This window comes from Centropristis striata, chromosome 17 (genome assembly GCF_030273125.1).
Source record: "Centropristis striata isolate RG_2023a ecotype Rhode Island chromosome 17, C.striata_1.0, whole genome shotgun sequence".
NCBI classification, from domain to species: domain Eukaryota; kingdom Metazoa; phylum Chordata; class Actinopteri; order Perciformes; family Serranidae; genus Centropristis; species Centropristis striata.
In genome coordinates, this window is record NC_081533.1 from 7831201 (window position 1) to 7854437 (window position 23237).

The 23237-nt window shown below is 39.2% G+C and overlaps 1 protein-coding gene across 1 annotated transcript in view; it reads right to left on the bottom strand.

The window, feature by feature from the left end:
- map4k2 (mitogen-activated protein kinase kinase kinase kinase 2) overlaps positions 1-23237 on the bottom strand; it is a 57925-nt gene that overhangs the window by 24453 nt on the left and 10235 nt on the right. Inside the window, exons 2-12 of the mRNA XM_059354857.1 lie at positions 17791-17848; positions 16979-17069; positions 16605-16669; positions 14398-14453; positions 6205-6252; positions 6045-6087; positions 5830-5902; positions 2880-3011; positions 2620-2682; positions 2432-2513; positions 112-228 (exon numbers count right to left, since the gene is read on the bottom strand). Of these exons, the coding sequence (XP_059210840.1) occupies positions 112-228; positions 2432-2513; positions 2620-2682; positions 2880-3011; positions 5830-5902; positions 6045-6087; positions 6205-6252; positions 14398-14453; positions 16605-16669; positions 16979-17069; positions 17791-17848 (828 nt within the window). The remainder of the gene's footprint in view (positions 1-111; positions 229-2431; positions 2514-2619; positions 2683-2879; positions 3012-5829; positions 5903-6044; positions 6088-6204; positions 6253-14397; positions 14454-16604; positions 16670-16978; positions 17070-17790; positions 17849-23237) is intronic.

Genomic DNA, 23237 nt, shown 5'->3' on the forward strand with positions numbered 1-23237 from the left:
TGGGAGCATACATTTGATTGTAACGTCACAGAATGGTCACCACTTTAAATTCTGCCTGCTTGATGAAACATGAACAGCATATCTGCCCCGTCAGCTCCTTGTAGTACTGACCTCCATGTCGTTGTCGTCCATGCTGTGTGTGTGGGTGGTGTGGAGCTCAGGGTTGTTGGCCATGTCCAGCAGCTCGATGACCAGGTTACGGGTCAGGAGCTGTGTCACGAACGGATGCTAGAGGGAAAAGTCACAGATGGCCTTTAACAATACTAAAATCAAACACAAGCTGCCAAATCTACACTAACAGGCACACCTAATCGATTATCAGAATTAACCCTTTGATGCACAACATGGGTCAAAAATGACCCGCATTCATTTCCCATGTTATTTAATGCTTGCTGTGTTTCTGTGCTCTATCTTTTAATATCAACTTATTTTATGATTGAATATTCCAAGTATTCTTTAAATATCTTGGTTTTTTTAATAAAAAACAGATCATTATTTCCATTTTTCCTCTCATACTTTATGAAGAAAGAAAGTTTTTGTATTATTACATAGCTAACTACTCGGCTAAGTAGCTTGCTAGTAGTAGCTTAGCAAGCTACTTAGCTAAATAGTTTAACCAAGAAGTTAGCTAAGTAGCTAACTAAGTAGCACGTTACTTAGCTAAAATGGATATGGGTCATTTTTCACCCATGTTATGCATTAGAAGAGTAGTGACACAAAAAAGGGATTTTATTTTAAAAAAGAATAAAGGAAAACATAAAATTAGGATGTATATGATGATCAAAAACAAACTAATTGAGGAAAACCTGGAATACTGAATGATGAAAATAATTTTTTGCAAAGATATAGAACATAAAAACTCATACATATCGGGTCACTTTAGACCCATGTTGTGCATCAAAGGGTTAAGAAAGGACATTGCAAAGCTGGTCCAGACCAACATCTCCAATTAAGATAATTTTTATGATAACTCTATTTGTCTACAGAATCTTTGCAGGTTTCTATCAGTGATTTTAATAGTTAAACCTTTTGGTTTGGACCTCCACCTTACAGTCAAGTAGCAGTTTGTAATATATTCATATCTGTCCAGACTCATGTGTAGCTGAGCACCTAACATTGGTGTCAACAACTCATTATCTGACCAAATGTTAAATATGGTAACAGACTCCCTTCTGTTCTTGAGTTATACTGTTGAATAATGGTTAAAAAATTACTTTTCTATCACAGTAAAGTTTACTTTTTGGATATAAAATCCTCACTGAATCATTTCATCCTAGACATTTGTGTGAAATGTTGTCATTATATTGAGTAATGGCCGAAAATCTCTTTCTTGAGCTCACTGTGACCTATAACTTTGACCACCACAGTCTAATAATTTCAGCCTTGAGGTCAAGTGGATGTTTGTGCCAAATTTCTAGCAATTCCCTCAAAAATGTACAAAAATGAGAGAGACAGATGTAAGGAGAAATAAAGGGCTGGGCAATATGATGATATATATTGTCAAAAAAACAACGAAAAAAATATCTGTTGTGAATATTTTTCTATATCGTCCATATCACAAAATATCAACAATATCACAAAAGAGAGCGACCGACCATGCGATCCTTACAAGTGGGAGTTAGCTGAAGTAAACAATATAAAAATACTCAGTCATTTTCATTTGAAGCAACTACTTATTCACACAGGAGTGTGCAAAAATAGGCTTTATGTTCATGTGGTTATTTCAAAGAGAGTATTTATTTATCAAATCCCCAGAAAACATGTTATACTTTGATGTACTGTACAGTGCCTTGCAAAAGTACTTATTCCCCTTGGATGTTTCACCCTTTTGTTGCTTTTACACATGAAATCATGGTCAATATAATTTGGCCTTTTTTTAAAAGAATTTGCAAAAAAAAACTCTTTAATATCAAAGTGAAAACAGATTTTATATAGTATAAAGTTTAAAGTTAAATAGTATAAATTCATTAAAAATCTATAAGGGAAAATAAATGATTGCATAAGTATTCATACCCTTTAAAATAACTGAACTAATTCAACAAAGTTCCAGCTAGTTAATGCAGCAGTGTAAAGATTTTTAATTAATTGATACTATTTTGTAAAAATCTTTTTTCACTTTGATATAAAAGAGGGTTCTTTTGCAAATTCTTTCTAAAAAGGCCAAATTATATTGACCTTGATTTCATGTGTAAAAGCAACAAAAGGGTGAAAATTCCAAGGGGTATGAATACTTTTGCAAGGCACTGTATATCATTATCAAGATATAAAATGATCGCCCAGCCGTAGTCTACAGTAAAGTCTATAAATAACAGTATAATGTGTAGAAAGTGTCAGCTGGTGTTTGTAAAGACACAACATTCAGTATGAATGGATATGAAGACGGATGGTTGACTGCCCTTTATGAATGAGAAGCTCTAAAGAGAAGGCTAACCTGCAGCAGTGTCTCAGCGGAGGGTCTTTTACGAGGGTTTTTAATGAGAGCCATCTTCACAAAGCTCTGGAAACCTGCTGACCTGCAGGAGAGAGAAGAGAACATATTGACCAATAAAAACAAGAGAATAAATTATTCTAACACATGCTTTCTGGTCTTAAAAGGAGCAGACGGAGAGTTAAACTCACCATTTGGTTTTATCCTTTAGTCTTGGAGGCTGGAAGTTGCTCTTGGACATCAACATCAGCGCTCTGAAACATTGTTTGAAATGTCACTGGGCTGGAAAATGTCTTCATTGTTTACACAATGTGACTGCACAGGAATAAAATAGAAAGCATGCAGCCAAAACATTGCAATAACAAGTCTCCTGTGTTACTCACTCTGCTTTGACTTCATTAAATCTGTCTGTTTCTAGCTGTCTGCGTCACTGATGTCTCTGCTGACTCACCTCATTGGGTGGAGGTCAAACATGGGCGGTTGGAGCTCAGCCAGCTCGATGGCGGTGATGCCGACGGCCCAGATATCACAGAGGTGGTTGTAGCCGCCCTTCTTCTCCACTGCTGCCACTTCTGGAGCCATCCTGGACAGATGGACAGAAGAGGACAGGGGCATCACATTTATATGTCCTAAAGCACATGGACAGAGCAAACATTGGCCGATGACACAGTTTGGTTACATGTTCATTTACCAATATAAATATAACGTTTTTTAAGTCTCTGTAATTTACTAAAACAGCACGGCACTGTAGTTTTTATCAAACGTTAAACAAACAGAGGGACATTTTCAGTGATGGGTTAATCCACATTTAGTGCTCTAGTATTTCAGGCCGGTGAAGGAACATGTCATCCAGTGCAGCAGTGAGGCTCATTTAATTATTATTCTTTCTTTTTTTAATGGCTTTTGGACAACAATGGAAATGTATTAATTATAAATGGAATTGCTCAAGGCAGCATCATGGGGCTACTTAAACTTTTATTTTGTATTCATCACTATACCTTTCTACACTGCGATATACAAAATTACTGTTTTATTTGTTGCTGTATCTATGGGACTATAACTCATATGATTTATGCAAAGTACACAATGCACAAGGTCATACAAGAGTTTCTTAGAATGTGAGCGTGTGGATTTCCCCTCTGGGCAACTGCACTATTTTATACATTACATGTTTATGGGTTGTGATAAGTAACCGAACGTAGTAACATCTGTATAAAGTTATTAGTGGCTCATGAGGAATGTGAGCAAAAGTTTACTTTTTTCTTGGTCGGAGACAAATTTGCAAAGCATTTGCAACAAAAGTTATAAACTCAGGGCAAGGAGTAAAAGAAGTATTCAGACAAAGCTGAGCTAAACTCAATGCACATTGTTACACAAAACTTTGTATCAGTGAGTTGTTTGTTTATTTGAAGCCTGAAGTACACTGTAGAAGGACTTCAAGAAAAGAGGCTGAAACTAAGGTTTTCACACTATTTTCTACCAAATAAAGTTCAGGTCAATATCAGAGTGGCACTGAGGACAGTCAAAATCATATTTTGGTGAAAGCACGAAATAAAACAGTGGTGTCTGGAAAGTACAGTCACTATGCTGCGTACCAAATTATGTGAATGTGGCATAATGCAGGAAAACAGTTTGCATTGTGGGTAAATTAGATTAGATTAGATTATTCGCAAGGGACTATGAATCTTGGACCAGTGTGAGCAGGCAACATGGTCTCACAGGAATCCGTGAAATAGCCACGGAATAACTCAAATTTCCGTGAAACTGACACGGATTACGCTACAATGCAAGCTAATGACAGTCATATCCCGTGGCTATTCCAACATACAAAGTGATTATGTACATTCACTGAGTGAATATTTAGAAAATAAAACATATATTTATCGCTAGAAATGTGATCAAAATCCATTTTTATGCAGAAACTAAGTCAAAATATTGATTTTTTTCACTAAAAATGAGAGAACTGACCGCCATGTTTTTTGTTCTGACCGCCGGGAACTTGAAAGTCACGTGACTTGGAACAAACCAATGGGAAAAAATATCCATGGAATAGCCACGGGATATGACTGTCATTAACTTGCATTGTAGCGAAATCCGTGTCAGTTTCACAGAAATTTGAGTGATTCCGTGGCTATTCCACGGATTTTGAGTTAAGCAAATCCGTGGCCATTTCACGGATTCCTGTGAGACCAGGTTCGAGCAGGATATAAATTAATTTGCCGGGACATTTTACCAGCCAAAACACAGGAACACAGGAACTTTCAGGGTGCGGTTGCAGGGATGACTAGAGAAATAAAGAATTATTTTCTGATTGCTTTACATTATGTTTTAAGACAGACACTCTTAGTTTCATTTTGCTCCTCTGCATGTCATTCATTACATCTAAACATCATTGCAGTGAGAAAAAACCTAAACTTTATTTTTCTTTTCAACATGTTTTTCAGGTGAAATGTGAGGTCACACTGAACTGCAGGCTGCAAGGTGTGTTAGCCCTGCAACGTCCAGCAGCTTCTGTCCCATGTAATGCTGCTTTTTCATATGTCAAAGGATTAATTTGCCTGATCTTTGCAGGACCACTGGAAATGCAGACAATAACACACTCTAAAAAAAATGACACTGGCTCAACTTAAAAAAAATTGCTGTAACAATTTGCATTTATCTTTTTAAGTAAGTCCAACTAAGACATTATTGAGTATTTCCCATGAGACTTTTATAGCTGGACTAACTCAATTAGTCAAGTACAACCAACATGATTTGTTTTGTCCTTTACAAGCTTCATAATGAGTTGAACCAACTCAATTTTAGATCAATGTTTTAGTGTTAATAAGTGGTCAAATTACTCTATAGAAGTTGCTATAACTCCTTTATTTTACTTTCTTTCTACTCAGCAAAGTCCATGCAAATTGTTACCTCAATTTTATTGAGTATAAGTAACTTATTTCACTTAAGTCAGATATATTGTAATACAATATTAAGTTGCATTACCTTAATACTTTTCCTTGTTAAGTGAAGGCAGAAATGCTTATCCAAAATCAATATATTTCTGAGTTAAGACATCTTTCTTCATTTTTTATTTTGATCAACTTCTTGAAATAAGTTATCAACTTAATAAAACAATGGACATGTAACAAATTGTATTTTTTATGCTGAAAAAGCTCATGTTTTTAAGTCATACTAACTAACCTCCTGAATCTTTTCTTAGAGTGCAGAGTGAAGTAACCTTTTAGAAGTCCTGGGACTAAAATGACTAGGAACTTCTTGGTGGAAACTCATCATCAATCCATTTCCAAAACATAGCAGTATTGTGTCACTCAGCAAAAATCCCTACAGGTTACATCCCTCTCTGCACGGTGCTGTAAACAGACAGTGGCTGAGTGAGGTCTTCACTTCCTTCATCTTACCAGTAGGGAGTTCCTATGAAAGACTTCCTTTTGGCTACAGAGGCACTGATCTCTGCTGCCACTCCGAAATCAGCTGAAACACACAAGGTCACACTGGAGCTCAGAGGCTATTATCCATTATAAATGGCCTATTTAAGCACACTTGATGAGTGTGTGTAGTTAAAGAGGTATAGCACATGTGCACGAGTGTGTGTCCAACACTGATCACCACTGACCCAGTTTCACGTCTCCTCTCTCTGTCAAAAGGATGTTGGCTCCCTGCAGAGAGAACACACACACACTGATCTGTGTCTGAATCTGCCTTAGTATAATAATGTATAATAACAACTATACAGTAACAACTGGACAATGTTAAAAAAAAAAAAACTACTGTACCTTTATGTCTCTGTGCATTTTGCCAGTTTCATGCAGATGATACAAACCCTGGAAAAAGACGAAAAAGGAAACAAGCTGAGCTTTGTAGATATAATAAGTGTATTAGTTCTCTAATACAACCCAGATTCCAAAAAGTTGTGACTTTGTGTAAAACATAAAATCAGAATGCATCCAATTCATAATTCAGTGTGTATATTTACAAAAACATAAGTGTATCAGTTTAAACATAAAAATTAGGGCCTGGACTCAATTCAAAATATTATCTAATTAATTACAGGCTTTGTAATTAATTAATCGTAATTAATCGCATTTTAATCGCATATAAATATTTGACCTGAGAACAGTGAGAAGTAATTTTTTTCACATGGATTTTTAGTATACCATTGAATAATGACTGAATACATAAGCTTAAGCAACAAAAATATTGTTTATTTTTGTTCAAGTCCAACAGACCAGTGCAATTCTTGCCATTAAGTGTAGCAATAGCATATTTAGAAATATAGTACATTTCAGAAATTCAGTTAGCCTATAGGTAGGTAGACCTTCTGTAAACAAGAATACTTTGGTTTTTCAAGTAAAACACAATACTTTCAAGTACATTCAGAACATTGGAAACCCTGACTATTATAAAACATCTCTCTGTTGCTTCAGAGGCCATAACAGACTTTGTTGATTTACCAACAGCTGGTTTAAAAAAATCAAATTAATTTCAGTCCAACTTTCTCAATAACCTTGGCCAAAACAATAAAGAGTTCAAAATAAAGTGCCAGTTGCACTAACAAAATGTCCCATCATCCACGGGGCCAACCAAAGCGTCTCATCAGCTTCTTCCTTCATGTTCACTGTGGTTTGTTGTTGTCTGAACTCATCAACGCTAGTTGGTGCTCCAGTATAATCGGTCCGCCTGAAACTCATCCAGTGAGAAACGTTCCGCGGTGCAAAAATAAGTGCGATTAAAATGCGTTACATTTTTTAACACGTTCATTTTTGTGTAATTAATTAATCTTAATTAACACGTTAAAGTCCCGGCCCTATTAAAAAATATATTATCAGTTTTCAATCTAATAAATGTCACAAAGTCTAGAAAATGATCACATTCTGTTTTAGTTACGTTTTAGACAACGTCACGTTATTTATAGAGCACATTTAAAAACAACCTCAGTTGACCAAAGTGCTGTACAGTTATTAAAATAGAATAAATCACACACAAATATGTATAAATAAAAACAATGAAACAATAAAATACTAAAAACAGTAAAATAATAAAATAATAATAAAAACTCAATCCAAAACAGAGTTAGAGATAAAAAAAAAATAAAACAAATAAAAGGGTAAAAAAAGTAAAAAGAAAGCCAAGGATTCTTGCCTAGCTGGGACTGAACGCCAAGGAGAATAAATAGGTTTTTAATAATGTTTTAAAGTGCCCAACAGACTGTGCAGCTCTGACCTGGAGAGGTAGGCTGTTCCACAGCTTTGGGGCCGCCACAGAGAAGGCTCTGTCCCCACGAGTACGGAGTCTGGACCGCGGTACGACCAGGAGCAGCTGGTTAGACGACCTAAGTGCTCTGGAAGTACTGTGGGGTTTTAAAAGCTCTGATAAATAAGATGGTGCCAGACCATTTAAGCACTTAAAAACAATTAATAAAACCTTAAACTGGATCCTAATATTTACAGGTAGCCAGTGCAAAGATGCAAGGATGGGGGTAATGTGATCACGCCGTTTCTTTCCAGTCAGCAGGCGGGCGGCTGCATTTTGAACAACCTGTAAGCGGCGCACTGCTGACTGGTCAAGACCAACAAACAAAGAGTTACAGTAGTCTAGGCGTGATGTGATGAATGTGTGGATGACTCGCTCAAAGTAATTCGTGGGGAGATAAGCCTTTACTTTAGACAGTAGCCGTAGCTGGAAGAAGCTAGTTTTGACTGTGGAGCTTATCTGTTTATTAAACTTGAAGTCAGAGTCCAGAATAACCCCAGAATAAGGTTTCTTGCAGAGGGTTGACAGAGAGATTCAAGGCTACCAATGGCGCTGTCATAGCCATCTAAAATATTTTGTTGGCCAAATAAAATGATCTCAGTCTTGTTTTTGTTTATTGACAGAAAGTTTGCTTCCATCCATGACTGGGTGTCTTTTAGGCAGTCTAATAAGACCTGCACAGAGGATGGGTTATTCATTTTTAGCGGTAAATATATTTGTACATCGTCCGCATAGCAATGAAATGAGACATTATACTTTTTAAATATTGGCCCAGCTGCACAGAGAAGCTCCTATCTGACAGGTAGGACTCAAACCATTTAAGAGCGGTGCCTTTAATGCCGACACAGGTGCTTAGGCGAGACAGGAGAATGTTGTGATCAACTGTGTCGAAGGCAGCTGTCAGATCCAGAAGGACCAGGACCGCAGGGTTACCAGAGTCCACTGTTAAAAGAAGGTCATTTAAAATTCTTAAAAGCGCCGTTTCTGTGCTATGGCGTGACTTAAAACCAGACTGGAACTTCTCAGAGATGCCATTAAAATCAATAAAAGACTTCAGCTGTTCATTGACCACCTTCTCCAAAACCTTAGAGAGAAATGGGAGTTTAGAGATGGGCCTAAAATTTGATAAAACTGTGTGATCTAGATTATATTTTTTGAGGAGGGGCTGGACCACAGCATGTTTAAAGGTAGCTGGGACACATCCAGACATCAAAGATAAATTAATCAGATCCGTAACACAGGGCCCAATAACATTAAAAACATTGTTCAAGAGACGGGGAGGGATGCTGTCAAGAGGACAATAAGAAGGCCTGAGACGGTGGACAACATCAGTTAGCTCTGAGACAGACACTTGCTGAAATGTGTCAAAAACTGCAGGGCTAGTGGGAGAGACAGCAGGATCTACTGCAGATGGCAAAAGGAAATTGAAGGAATGAAGGAACAACACCATTGTGGTCACAGGGGTTTAAAATAGTATTCAAAGTATTAAAAAGAAACTGAGGTTTATGACTATTGACTGATATGAGGTTTGATAAAAACTGACTCTTGGCAGTTTTAACAGCTTTTTGATATTGATGTAGACTGTTTTTTTAAACACTCCAAAACCCCAAAGAAACGTGAAGGCGATCTTTCTTCCACTTCCTCTCTGCGCGTCTACATGCACGTCTTAAAGTGCAAGTGCTGTCATTAAGCCATGGCTCAGCTGCTGGCTTGGAGCGCTTGCATTTAAAAGGGGCCACTAAGTCTAAAATGTCAGTACAAATACTATTAAAAGTGTCTAAAAACTCATCAGGAGTTAGAGACCCATTATGAATCTGAGAATGTAGCACTGCATGATTGAATGCCGCAGAAAAGTCAGAAGCAGTTGACGGGTTAATTGTGCGCACACAGCGGTCCGTGGCGCACCGCTTCACTTGCGAGCGAGGCAGTGTCACATTAAATAAGACAGCGAAGTGATCAGAAATTTGCGTGTCACAAATCTCACTGACATTTAACTGCAGCCCAAAGGATAATATAAGGTCCAGAGTGTGGCCCTTCTCATGTGTTGCATCACACACAGATTGAGTAAGGCTAAAAGAGTCAATAAGATTGAGAAAGTCTTTCACCATGGGTCGAGATTCACAGCAGACATGGATATTAAAATCTTCCTTTATAAAATCCTTATTGAACTGAGGCAGACGATAGACTACAGCGCACAGGACGGGTGTAGAAAAGTTCACAATGAATGTCTGCAGCTCAAAGCTGGAGAAAGTGATCGGCTGTGACATTCGACATTGAAAACGGGATTTAAACACAGATGCTACTCCTCCACCTCGGCCAGTGGTTCGAGGGGAGTTAAAAGAAAGACAGTCAGGGGGGAGCAACTCGGAGAACTGGATAGACTCACCGACTTGAATCCTCGTCTCTGTCAGGAACATAAAATCCAATTCACGTGAAGTGAAGAAGTAATTCTGGATTAACGTCTCGTTTGCTAGCGATCTAGCATTCAAGAGAGCCAGTTTGAGAGTAATCTCCTCGTAGGCTTGGGTGGAAATGCGGGGCAGAGGCCGCAGGTTCCTACAATCCACACCGCCGTTGCGGACCCGGTGACACCTGGAAGGGGTTACCTGGAGACAGCTAGCGGCTGGGTCGGAAGGTACAGCAGGCTGGATCCAGCGAAGACATCGCAGCCGAGAGCCTCCGGCAGGATGGCGAGGATCGGTCCGACAGGAGAGTCTTCTGAGGATCTTCAGTTTGACTAGGACACCGGCCCTCTTTCCGCGTCTTCTGGAACGTTTCCTCCATGAACTGACAGCCGGTACGCGCAGCAGGTAAGCTGGCACAGACGCCAAGGAAGGAGGGAGACCTGATCTTTGGTCACCCAATTTAAAGTTTAATTGTGTCTGAGAGGCTCTAATGTCAAAAAGAGCTTGCCGTTCATATATCAGCAAGGCAGATGAATCCTGGCAGAAACAGCATAATAATACAGCAACAAATATCAATAGCAGAGCTGGCAGACGGCAGGCCGCACACGCTGGCGCCATCTTGCAATCGAAGAAGTACAGAAAGAAAACGCCACATTCTCAACTCGCATTGATGATCTCGAGGAGCACGCTATCTACACAAGTCGCCCGGTTGACAGAGAAGACCGAAGATTTGGAGTCCCGACAGCGGCGAGATAACTGCAGACTAGTTGGAGTGGAAGAGGGACTTGGAAATACTCAACTGGAGAAAGCCGTGGCTGACCTGCTGAAGCAAGCGCTCGCTTTCGACTATTCGCCAACGCTTGACCGGGCGCACAGGAGCCTTCAGCCGCACCCCAAAGAAGGGGATGCCCCCAGGCCAATAATCGACCTGCCCCCAATATGGGGGCAGGTCCCATCACCCACAAAGGAAAGCGCTTCTACATCTACCCAGATTACTCGGCTGCTGTCAGAAAAAAAAAAAAGCAGCCTTCACCGAGGTGAGAGGGTTGCTACGCCGGTGCGTGGGTGTGTAATACGGGCTCCTGTTTCCAGCCACACTGAAGATCACTACCCCAGCTGGCGAGCATTTATCTTTTGAAGACCCGGTCAAGGAAAAGCACTACATTGAGACCAATCTGCGCCCACGGGAGACGGAGGGAGAGCGACAGATAATTCACTGGGCCATAACAGGTATCATACGCTGCATATTAACATTGCAGTAGTCTGCACACGCTGATTTATATGTTGACTGGTAAACGTCACCACACTGCAGTTGGATGCCTTTTATGTTGGACTATGGACAAGGCTAAGTGACATTTTTCATGTTATTTGTCATCTGAGGAATGTAAATGGGGGTTGAAAAAAAAAAAAAGATGAATAATTATGCACAGTTTCCTACAGTATGAAGGGTGACGTGGAGAATATCTTATTTAATAATGTTAATATTCTTCTCCGTTTTCCTTTTTGTCTGCCACGTTATTGAAGTGCATAGTGTTTAAGTTTTAATCTGTTATTTTAACCCTAATAGTACTCTCTCTTTATTTTTTAATGTTTACTTAATGAATCCCCTATTATCACTATCATAACTAATTTTATTTCTGTGCTGCGATTATAAAATTTTAACTAAAACCCTCGCAACGATTAGGCACTGTAATTCCCACAATTATTAATGAAGATCAAACAGGCTTCATTCCTGGACGGCAATCATTTTTTAACGAGAAGATTATTTAATGTGCTATTTTCCCCCCATTCAACTGTGCAGCCAGAAGTTATTTTAAGCCTTGACGCTGAAAAGGTGTTCGATAGAATAGAATGGACCTATCTTCTTGCAGCCTTAGAAAAATTTGGAATGGGGCCCACTTTCTGTAGGTGCATCAGAGTCCTATATTCAACACCTTTGGCTGCAGTCAGGACAAATGGCCTGATCTCAGAATACTTTTCGCTCCACAGAGGTACAAGACAGCGTTGCTGTCTGTCGCCATTCCTGTTTGACATTGCAATCGAACCACTGGCAATTGCTATTAGATCAGATTGCAGGATTAAGGGTATATCCAGGGGTGAAATACACCATAAAAGCTTGCTTTATGCTGATGATCTGCTCTTGCAGATATCAGACCCAATTGAGAGCATTCCCCGCCTTTTCCACTGGCTGCAAAAATTCAGTAGTGTATCAGGATATAAAGTTAATTTATCAAAATCTATACTTTTTCCATTGAACAATCTGGCAAAACAGATCACTTATGATAATGTCCCTTTTAAAATTGAGAATGATAAATTCACCTACCTGGGATCTTTCAGCATAACTACAGGTCTATTTTAGATCGTACCAAAACTGACTTGGATAGGTGGTCGAAACTCCCATTCTCACTGGCTGGGCGGATAAATGCAGTGAAGATGACTGTAATGCCCAGGTTTCTTTATTTATTTCAAATGATCCCCATTTTTCTCCCCAAATCTTATTTTGCTCAGCTGGACCGCTTTATCTCCTCTTTCATATGGAATAAAAAACCTGTACGTATAAAGAAGGCAAGCCTGGAGAGAATTAAATCTGATGGTGGTGCGGGTCTACCTAATTTTTTATTTTACTATTGGGCAGCTAATATTGTCAAGTGGACATATTGGATCACCACGTTCGCAGACAAGGAGGGCCCGGCCTGGGTTAATATGGAACTGGGAGTTACACTCCCAGTCTCCCCGATCTCAATCTTAACTGCCCCTCTCCCACTAGAAATCAAAACACCTGAACTGAACTCTAATTAGGCGGTCCAAAACTCGATTAAGATCTGGGGTCAGTTTAGAAAACATTTTAATTTGACAAGTATATGTAGGTTCTGGCCAATAATGTTTAATCATCTTTTCGCGCCTTCTCAAATAGATCAGGCATTTGCTGCTTGGCACAGAAGTGGCTTGATCTACTTTCAAGACCTTTTCACGGATGATGGCTTTGCATCATTTAAACGTCTATGTGAAGATCATAATTTTCTAAAGTCTCATTACTTCAGGTATCTTCAGGTTCGGAGTTTTACCTCTAAATTTTTCCCAGGATATCCATCTCCACCCTCCAAAGACCTACTGTATTTAGTCCTTAATGTAAATCCATTTAATGAAAGAGCAATATCAAAAATATATGCATTAATTCTGGATAGCTGCCCTCATACGTGGGACCAAATCAAGGCAGCATGGGAAGGAGAAGTTGGAGAAATAATACCAGAAGATACGTGGAAAAATTCCATACAGCGTATACACACATCTTCTCTTTGTATTAGACATGGCTTGATCCAATTTAAGGTTGTCCACAGGTTGCATTACTCTAATGACAAAATTTTACTCTAATGTTGCACCGAACTGTCCTAGATGTCAATACTCCCCTGTTTCTTTGGGACACATGTTTTGGACATGTCCCTCTCTGTATTGTTTCTGGTCTTCAATCTTCCAATCACTCTCAGCCATACCTGGCAAAACACTGCAGCCTGACCCTTTGATAGCTATCTTCGGTGTAGTTAGGGATGAGCTAAAGCTGTCCCGCTTCCACAAAAATGCCATTGCCTTTGCATCGTTACATGCCCGTCGTCTAATACTGCTGAACTGGAAGGGGAAGAACCCTCCTGCCTATGTTCATTGGATTAGAGAGGTAATGTTGGGATTGGCCCTGGAAAAAACTAGGTATGCAGTACGTGGATTGGAGGATAAATATGACAGAACCTGGTCACAGTTCATAACTCATGTCAAGAGCCTGCCTTTTGCCTGACTTCCCGTTTTTATCTAATAATTAACAACTTTTGTAAAAAAAAAAAAAAAAATGCTTAACCAATGATGTCAATGTTTTCAATATGAAAAAATCATAAATAAAGTAAAAAAAACTAAATTAAAAATAGGCAAAAGAACAATGGCACAGAATTTTCATGAAAGTAAAAGTTGCTATGATGCCATCATTCATAATGAGCTTGCTGTTTGGATAAACTTTTGGTCATTTCAAGACAAAAAAGCTGAGCAGTCCTCTGGGATTTATTCATTTTCATTTCAGACTTCTTTGTTGATTATCCAGTAAAGTGCAGAGAGCAGAAGGTCAGTCCCTGACAAACGTCCTGCTGTGGACGTTGTTGTGCTGCAGCAGCATTTACCTCGACAGTATACTTAGTGGTCTGGCGAGGTTAAATACTATTTAGCTCTTCTGCGGCTGGGGAAAACACATGACTCATCCTGCCAGAAGAGTATCTTTAGAGATTTCACAATGCAACAGCAACAAGCTGCCTCTCACACAAAGAGCCTTACCTGGAGGGTTTCTCTGCACACGTACGCGATCTGCTTCTCCTTTAATGGGCCCGTCACTGAGGAGAACACTTTGATTAATAGCACAAAGAGCCTGCAGGTACATCGCTAAAGATAGAGTCCAACTGGCATTCAGAGCTCCACATCTGTTTCATGTAATTATACTAATGTCTCAAAATGAACATGGTGATTACACTGACATTTTGGGAAACTTGTATGGGCTTAAATATGTGCCACTAGAAACTGAATTTTCTGCGACAAACATCCGGGTAGTTGAGGCAGAGCAATTGAGTGCAGATACACAGAGTGCGTCTTCGGCCAATCAGCACCTCCGTTTTCTGTGCTTGATTGCTCTGCCTCAACTACCTGGATGTTCGTAATCCGTGTATCATTCGTGTATCATTCGTTCTTTCCATTTTCAATTAGCAATCGAAAATCAAATAATGAAAAATTGACTGGTTATTTTGTTATTTGTTTTTTATTATAACACAAAAAACAAAAAAAAATGCTTGTTTTTTCATATTTCAATGTTAGGTTCAGATCAAAAATACAAAATGGAAAAACAGGCACCAGGAATTAATTTGATTTTAATATTTAATTGGTCGGGTTTATGTGACCCGGAAGTTTGAGTGTGTCAAGTGAGCCGTCATTCTCTTCTCCATAGTCAAACCAGCCGTCCCTATATAATAATAATAATAATAATATATAATGTAGTGCGCCCATATTGTGATATTTATGGTAAAGTCATTTACCATAAATATCAGCGAGCTGACATGAAGGATAAACACTTTACTGTCATTCTTTATCACTTTTTTTCAGTATACCAGCAGAGAGGAGATGAAGTATTAACTTTACATGAACACACCACATGAAATAATTAAATTGCGTTGAAGACGTATTTGTCATGAACAGTTCTGTGAATATCACGCAATTAATCTTGTTTCCATATTTATCAGTTTTTTGGCCTGGTTGTGTAACACTTTATTCTGAAAACTGAAAAACGCACGTCGACAGAACAAATACATTTTCTGCACGATGCAATTTGATTATTTCACGTGGTGTGTTCATGTAAAGTTAATACTTCATCTCCTCTCTGCTGGTAAGAGTTTTATACTGAAAAAAAGTGAGAAAGAATGACAGTAAAGTGTTTATCCTTCATGTCAGCTCGCTCTGAGCAGTTTCAATGAATTTACCATAAATATCACAATACGAGCGCACTACATTATATTCTATTATTATTGTTATATAGGGACGGCTGGTATGAAGTACGGAGACAGCCGCTCCTAAATAATGTAGTGACCCGTATTGTGATATTTATGGTAAATTCATTGAAACTGCTCAGAGCGAGCTGACATGAAGGATAAACACTTTACTGTCATTCTTTATCACCTTTTTTCAGTATAATGCATATCAGATGGTTGACAAGTACCTATATCATGGCCCTTTCCATTTTCAGTTCTGATTGGCTGCATGTAGTCCATTATTCCTGACGATGGAAACTCCAGTTAAACTGTCTGTTCACGATTCTAAACCAATGCACTGGCTAGTCGTAACCATGGCGACAGGGATGCAGTCGAAGCCTAAAAGTTTATTATCTATTGCAATAATTTCCAACACTGAGGGGCAAATTCACAAAAGGATTGTGAGGCTTTGTTGCCGCTAAACATGTCTATACATCTTTTGGATGAGTAAAACACATGTGAACCTGATATGGATCTTTTTCACCTTGCTCTGGGTAAAGGCTAAGAGTACTCTGCAAGAACAGGGACATTTGTTCTCTCTCCCAGGGTTCGAAAACAGAATGATGTCATTTTGAGGTGGCAAGAAAAAGTAATTTCTGGCCAGGACATTTCATACTTCACGAGAAACTCCTCTGCAGAACTCCTCATAGGGCCCTCCTACTAAAGCACACGCCTCATTCAAATTCAGATTTCTGACCAATCAAACAATAGTTACCACACAAGAACAAAGTTCTGCCCAGATGATGTGTCAAGAACAGAGAAATGTGTTCTCTCTCCCAGGGCTGCAGGAACAAAATGACATCATTCTGATCTTGCAGCCCTGGGAGAGAGAACACATTTCTCTGTTCTTGCGGAGAACGTATGAAGGCTAATATTTCTCTGTTCTTGTGGATTATGTAAAGGTCTTCAGAAACAAAAGAACAACATTTATACTGTTTCTTCAAATGTTAATACAGCATATTTTTATACCGTGGTACATGTCCTGAAGTGACCCCCCACCGCAGTACTCCATGCAGATCCACAGCTTGGTGTTCCTGGACAGACAAACAACTTTTATGTTTGTGTTTGACATGAGCTCTGCTTATTCTCCAGATGAGCAGGGACTGTGAAAGACAACACTGAAGCACTCCCAAGTAGACACTCCCTAATATTCTGAAACTCCCATAAATACATAGACTATCATTCATGAGCTGTAGTGCCAACAGTCTAACTGAGCCCTAGATGAGTGGGAGAGGAATTCAGCAGCAGTGTGGGGAAAATAAAAGTCAAATTCCACATATTTCAGTCCACCAACAATCCCAGGAATCCCACACATGTGCAGTGGACAGGCTGACAACACACACCTGTGGTAGCTGCCGAAGTAGGCCACAATGTTTTTATGCTTGCACTCCTTCATCATGGTGATCTCCTGCTGGATGGACGTGATGTCATCACCTGAACACACAGTTTAGTAAATAGGTCTGGTGGTAGTGCAGTGATCTATCTATCCAGCCATCCATCCATCCATATATCCATCCATCCATATATCCATCCATCCATCCATCCATCCATCCATCCATCCATATATCCATCCATCTATATATCCATCCATCCATCCATCCATCCATATATCCATCCATCTATATATCCATCCATCCATCCATCCATCCATCCATCCATCTATATATCCATCCATCCATATATCCATATATATATATATTTATATATATTTATATTCAAAAAATTATTGGAAAGACATTCTAAAACGGCACTGTCTGACACTGGGGAAAGTTGCATACTTTCTGTCCTGCTCAAAGAAAGATGAAAATAAGGATAATAACAATAAACATATAAATAAATGCATTGTGTAATAGTAAACTCTTTTAGGTTCACTGTTTACCACACTGTGCAAAATAGGTCCAGGAAATAATATTAAAAATGAATGATAAAAAAACAACTACAAATCTAAAAATGTTTTTTTTTAAATAATAAAAATGAAGAAAATATATATCTAAGCAAATACAGAACAATTCACACATGGGCCTAGCAGACTGGAATCAAGTGGAGAGCACTAATCTTGTCTTGTTCTAAGTTGTCTCTTTTGTTTCACTGACAAAGGCAGAGTTTGTTTTTTCACACAAGCAGTTATGAGCATGTTGAGTTATGAATAACATACCAGGGTCGAGCTTGACAATCTTGATAGCTGCCAGTTCAGCTGTCTTGATGTTGCGAGCCTGAAAGGGAGGGAAAGTATACAGTCAATGAATTAAATAATGTACATTATACACTGTGGTTTCATAGTGTCACACAGGATGTAGGATAAGCCAGAAATACACCAATCATTCAATCAATCAATTGTACAAGGTAAACTCCAGTGAAATGCAATCCAGTCAGCTCCTTCAGCTTGTGCATGATTAATCATAAATCTTCACACAGAAAAAGAGCCACCCGGCGGTGCTGTCCACTATTCCAGGATTCAGTCAAGTTTTGGTGAAATAAAGGGCACCACAGCTCCTGACAGCGTGCTGGAAACCGACACAGCACCTGCACACTGGCCAGCAGGGTGCCTGCAAGTCAGCCCACCTTTAATATCATATAAGGTCAGTGTGGATTGCGGTGTGTGAGTGTTGGAGTGAGGGGTTAGTGTGAGTCGTCAGCAGCATAGCCCTTATCAGACCAACCCGACGTATATGTCACACTTCCTTACACTGCATGTGAGCAAGAATAAAGTAAGACAGCCTTAAAAACCTCATCTACCCCTTGCATTAATATATGCCCTGTACTTCTATTTTATATGGATAAGGAGTTAACACATGTTAGTTTTCTGAGGTCAGTTACGAACATTTAGTTTTTGTTTTTTGCTAGCCAAAACTAACATCCCAGTTAACGCTCCAGTTAATGCTAACATGAGTCAGTCAGGTTGAGGTGTAGAGAGGCTGTAGTCAGTGATCAGATCCCTCTCACTCCTTCACAGTCCAGATATGGTCTGCTCCCCTTATCGAAACGGTCACTACGTCCATTATTTATACTACTATTATTTAGTCTATGGTTAATACTGCAGGTGGAAATGGGGCCGAATTGTATTGCTGGACTGAAGCATCACTATGGTGGTTAGGTGTCACCTAAAGCAAGCTATTCGTGTACACTCACCAGCCACCTTATTTGCCAACAGCTGTACCTAATAAAGTGACGGTGTGGTCTTCTGCTGCTTTAAGGTTGGACGTGTTGTGTGTTCAGAGATGGTCTTGTGCAGACCTTGGTTGTAACCAGTGGTTATTTGAGTTCCTGTTGAACCAGTCTGGCCATCCTCCTCTGACCTCTGGCATCAACAAGCATCAAGGCTCTCTGGATAGTTTCTCTTGTTCAGGCCATTCTCTGTAAACCCTAGAGATGTTTGGCAGATCAGCAGTTTGTGAAATACTACGACCAACAACTATGCCACGTTAAAAGTCCCTTTAATCACCTTTCGTCCTCATTCTGATGCTCGTTGTCTACAGGCCTAAATGCATTGAGACGCTGCCATGTGATTGGCTGATAAGATATTTGCATTAACAGGTAGTTGAACAGGTGGACATAATAAATTGGCTGGAGACTCTAGATGGTGTTCCTATTGGTACTTGTCCATGGAAAATATGTTTTACCCCATGTATAATGACTTATCATTTCTCTAGAATTCAGCAGTTTCTTAGGTCAGTTGAGGTAATACTTTAGCTGCCTGGCTCATGACAGCTATAGTGAACAGAGCAGAGTGTACCATGCCTCATGTGTTTACCCCTGCTGTAGCAGAGAACACCAATGTGGTTTTGAAAGACTGTGTGTTGAACCTTCACACAACTGGTATCAGGTTGCTCTATGCCCCAGACATGCATATTGTGTTTCGCAGAACAATGCAAACTGGCTTTTCATTACTTAACATTCCCTTACCTCAGAGGACATGACACATAACACAATACAAGAACCGAAACACCAATATGTAGTAATGATTACAACAGGCGGCTGTGGCTCTGCAGTCTATTGGAAGACACATTACATGTCAACCAGTGTTGCCAAAATGTCTGATTTCTTTTCATATGGGATGCATGTTGTGATGATAATTTAAGATAGCTACTACTCTTCTTTTCACTTTTATTTTTGGAGAAATGGTGCAAAATACATACATCTTACATACCAATTATTTCAACCACACACTTACACACATAAGCCCTCCTATCCATAAATGTGTTACATTACTTATGGGGGTTGTGGACAGTGGATGTTTAGGGGGAGATAGCAGGTCAACGGTTGAAGCCACATAGAGGGATGAACATCACCTGAAAGTTGGGGATCTAAAGCTTAATTTCATATGCAGCTCAGCACTGTGTGTCAAGTTGTTCCAGTCTGTAATAAAAATGTATTGGTGAATCAATGAATAAATAAACTAAAATGATTAAAGTTTATATGGGTTTAGAACATTATGATATGAGTATATAAAGTCAATTCCAATGGTCAATTATGTTCCATAAATTGTTGCAGCAATTTTTGGGTTAATATTTTTTATAATTTTCTATCGGGTTTTTTTTAACTCAATAATTTCTAAAAATGCTCAAAACATTTTTCAAAATACCACAAGACATCAAGACTTTGAGGAACACCATAGACAAAAACCAGGGTTTGATTTAGTTCCAGAAACTTTTGGCTTTTTGGAAATTTCTGCAACAATTGCATTTTTTGGTAATTGTATGGTGAGCACTTCTCTTGGGTCAACTGTAAACCATCCATCCTCTGTATGCTCAAGGTCTCAGTTTGTAGTTGTACAGTTTCATGAGGCTTTGATAATCATCAACACATTTCATACAATGAGGTCAAGTTTCAAGAAATGGTCTCACTGCAATGAAATGGTTACTATGAGGACAAACATCATCACACATGCTAAAATTGGGCTCAGTGAATTCACAAGAGTCCCAGCTTTCCAGTCATATCCAATTATGCAATTCACAGGGACACCAGTATGCAGAAATATATTCAAAAACAACAGACCATAATAGGAAAAACGGTGTGGTTTTTACCCAAAATGTGTGGGATATCATCAATGGATTCCTTAGATCTGCTAGTTTAATGTGACGTTTAAAGTGCACACTCTCTTTGCAGTTATGGGGGCTTGAAAATCAGATGTGGCACACATATTTCTGATCCATAACACACATTTTCTACACACAGAGAGTAGAGACATTAAGCTGCGGTTGGAGCTTTGCCACCTGCCTGCTCCATCAAGTCAAGAAAACCTGGGCATTTATCCAACTGCTCAGTATGCTACTTTGATGATGAAGACCTAATTATCTTCAGTCTGCAGTTTCACCTTGGCTTTCCCCTTGTATTGATTCCACAGCACAGGAATCAATACAAATAGTATTGTCACAGAGCTCTTTCCTTCTGGCTAGCCCAGACAGCTGAGCCAAAAAGTAAAGGCAGTATCACTTACTACACACTCTCATAAAAGGGTGAAATGGTCAGGGAATCACCAAACACACTGGAAGTCATCAGCCAGGATTACTGAAGGTCCACAGCAGATTTTCTGGCCATCAGGCTTTCCTGTATCATGTTACAGTACTCAGATTACTTTTTTGTTCTAACCAGAAATGTAACGGGCTGCTTTCTCTCAGCAAATATGTTCAAAGTAAGTAAAATGTTTTTGTTTTGTTTTTTTAATTTAAAAAGTGTATTAATCTCTTTTTATCAAATTATATGAAAATGTATTAAGGGTAATACAAATTTTCAAGAATAATAAGACTTTAGGGTCACACCAGATAAGCATCTAGAACTCATGGTGAAATGCAAGTAAGCTACAAAAAGTGTTAAAAGGCAAAACTGTATGACTATTGCCTATTTTGTATTGCTAATGTGACTGACTAATGAGACTGGCTTCCTCAGATGTTTTTGTTCCGGGGTCATACGCCAGCGACGGGTTGGAGCATGGGAGCTTGCACACATGCTAGGGGTGCACCGATTGCAATTTTCTGGCCGATCACCGATTTTTAAAAAGCCTGACCTGCCGATTCCGATTTTGGCCGATACAGATTTTTTTTATAACTCACAGCATACACCTTCAATGTCTGAATCTTATTTTATTGAAAAACAATAACACAGCAGTATTTTTCTTTAACAAATAAAGGAAATCACAATGTCTGAGGTTGTTAATAAAATATTGAACTTAAAATAAATAGCAACAATTTACAGGACAAACTAACAAAGGAACTGCAACCATAAAGTGGTTTTTGTTCTGTACAACATACAGACAACTAGGGAGGGCATCGATTTTCGAATATTCAAATACTCATCAAATCATTAAAAAAATCGAATAGTTCATCATATCTGGAAGAAAAAAAAGTTGTATTACTGGTGCCTTCCACACGAGGGCAGCGTAACATTTGATGATACAGTGTGGCGGCTAGATGCCAAACTGTAGAAGAAGAAACAAACGGAGAGGGTTTTCCACGGGAGTCTATGGGCCAGCATCGCTAACTGTGCACAGAGTGTCCGGTGCTTGTTGTAAACAAACAGAGATCGCTAAGTGAACACCTCCTGTAGCAGCAGCACATACACACTGTACTGCTACAGAGCTAACTGTAGCTAATGGACTCCGGCTCGTTAAGAAGGGTAAGAAGGAGTCGCTGGATTTGTCTCCAGTCGCTTTCTTGAAAAATAGTTGCTAAGGGGGGGTCTGAAAAGTTGCTGAATTTAGCAACAAAGTTGGGAGCACTGCTTCGCCGGTGGGGGGTTATTATCGAGGTAGATAAGATCGGTTTGACGTAAAGGAATCGGCTGATCGCCGATCCCGCAAAATTAAGGAAATCGGCACCCCTAACACATGCGTTGTCTTGTCATACATGCTGGTGAAAATCCTATTCCAATCACATTATCTGGGTGTCCTAATGGGAGTTGGAGAACTCCGACATCAGTCAGACTAACACGTTTACGTGCACTTCAGTTGTCCAGTTATAGTCAGATTAAGTGAATAATTCGTTTTTTTTTCAAGTGTCATGTAAACATACTGAATAACTAAGAGATGCAAAAGAGAAAAATGTTTAAAATACAGGGGGGCTATAAAGACATCTGACATAATTATTATTTCTTTAGCTATCAACAATACAACAATGTGCCCAGTTGGATATTATCTGCATAATGTATTATTCTGAAAAACATGAAGCACTTAAATGTTGCAGACAGTTCACATTGACTCCACTTCTATGACCTGAGATGGAACTGTATTGTACAGTTGGACAGTGTCTAAAGAGGTAAATGCTGAGGTAAAGCTGACATACATTTAACCCCAGAGTGTTGAATATAATAATAATATTAAAATGTGTCCCAGTAGCAATGCCAACCAGTTCACCCAGTCAGGGGGAATGTGTGACCCAAGTCTGTTCCCAATGCTACATCAGAGGTGACGGTGGATGTTGTTCTAAAGAAACTATACTGTGTTATCAGCTTCCTCAGTTTTTCCTGGGAACATCAGTCATCCCATTTAGCGACTGCACTGACGTCATCCCGGCTGTGTTTCACTCTGAACATCCACAACAAATACAGACAGCCACCAATGGGACAAGCACTTTGCCTCAACATAACCTGTGGCTTGGCTGCACTCAC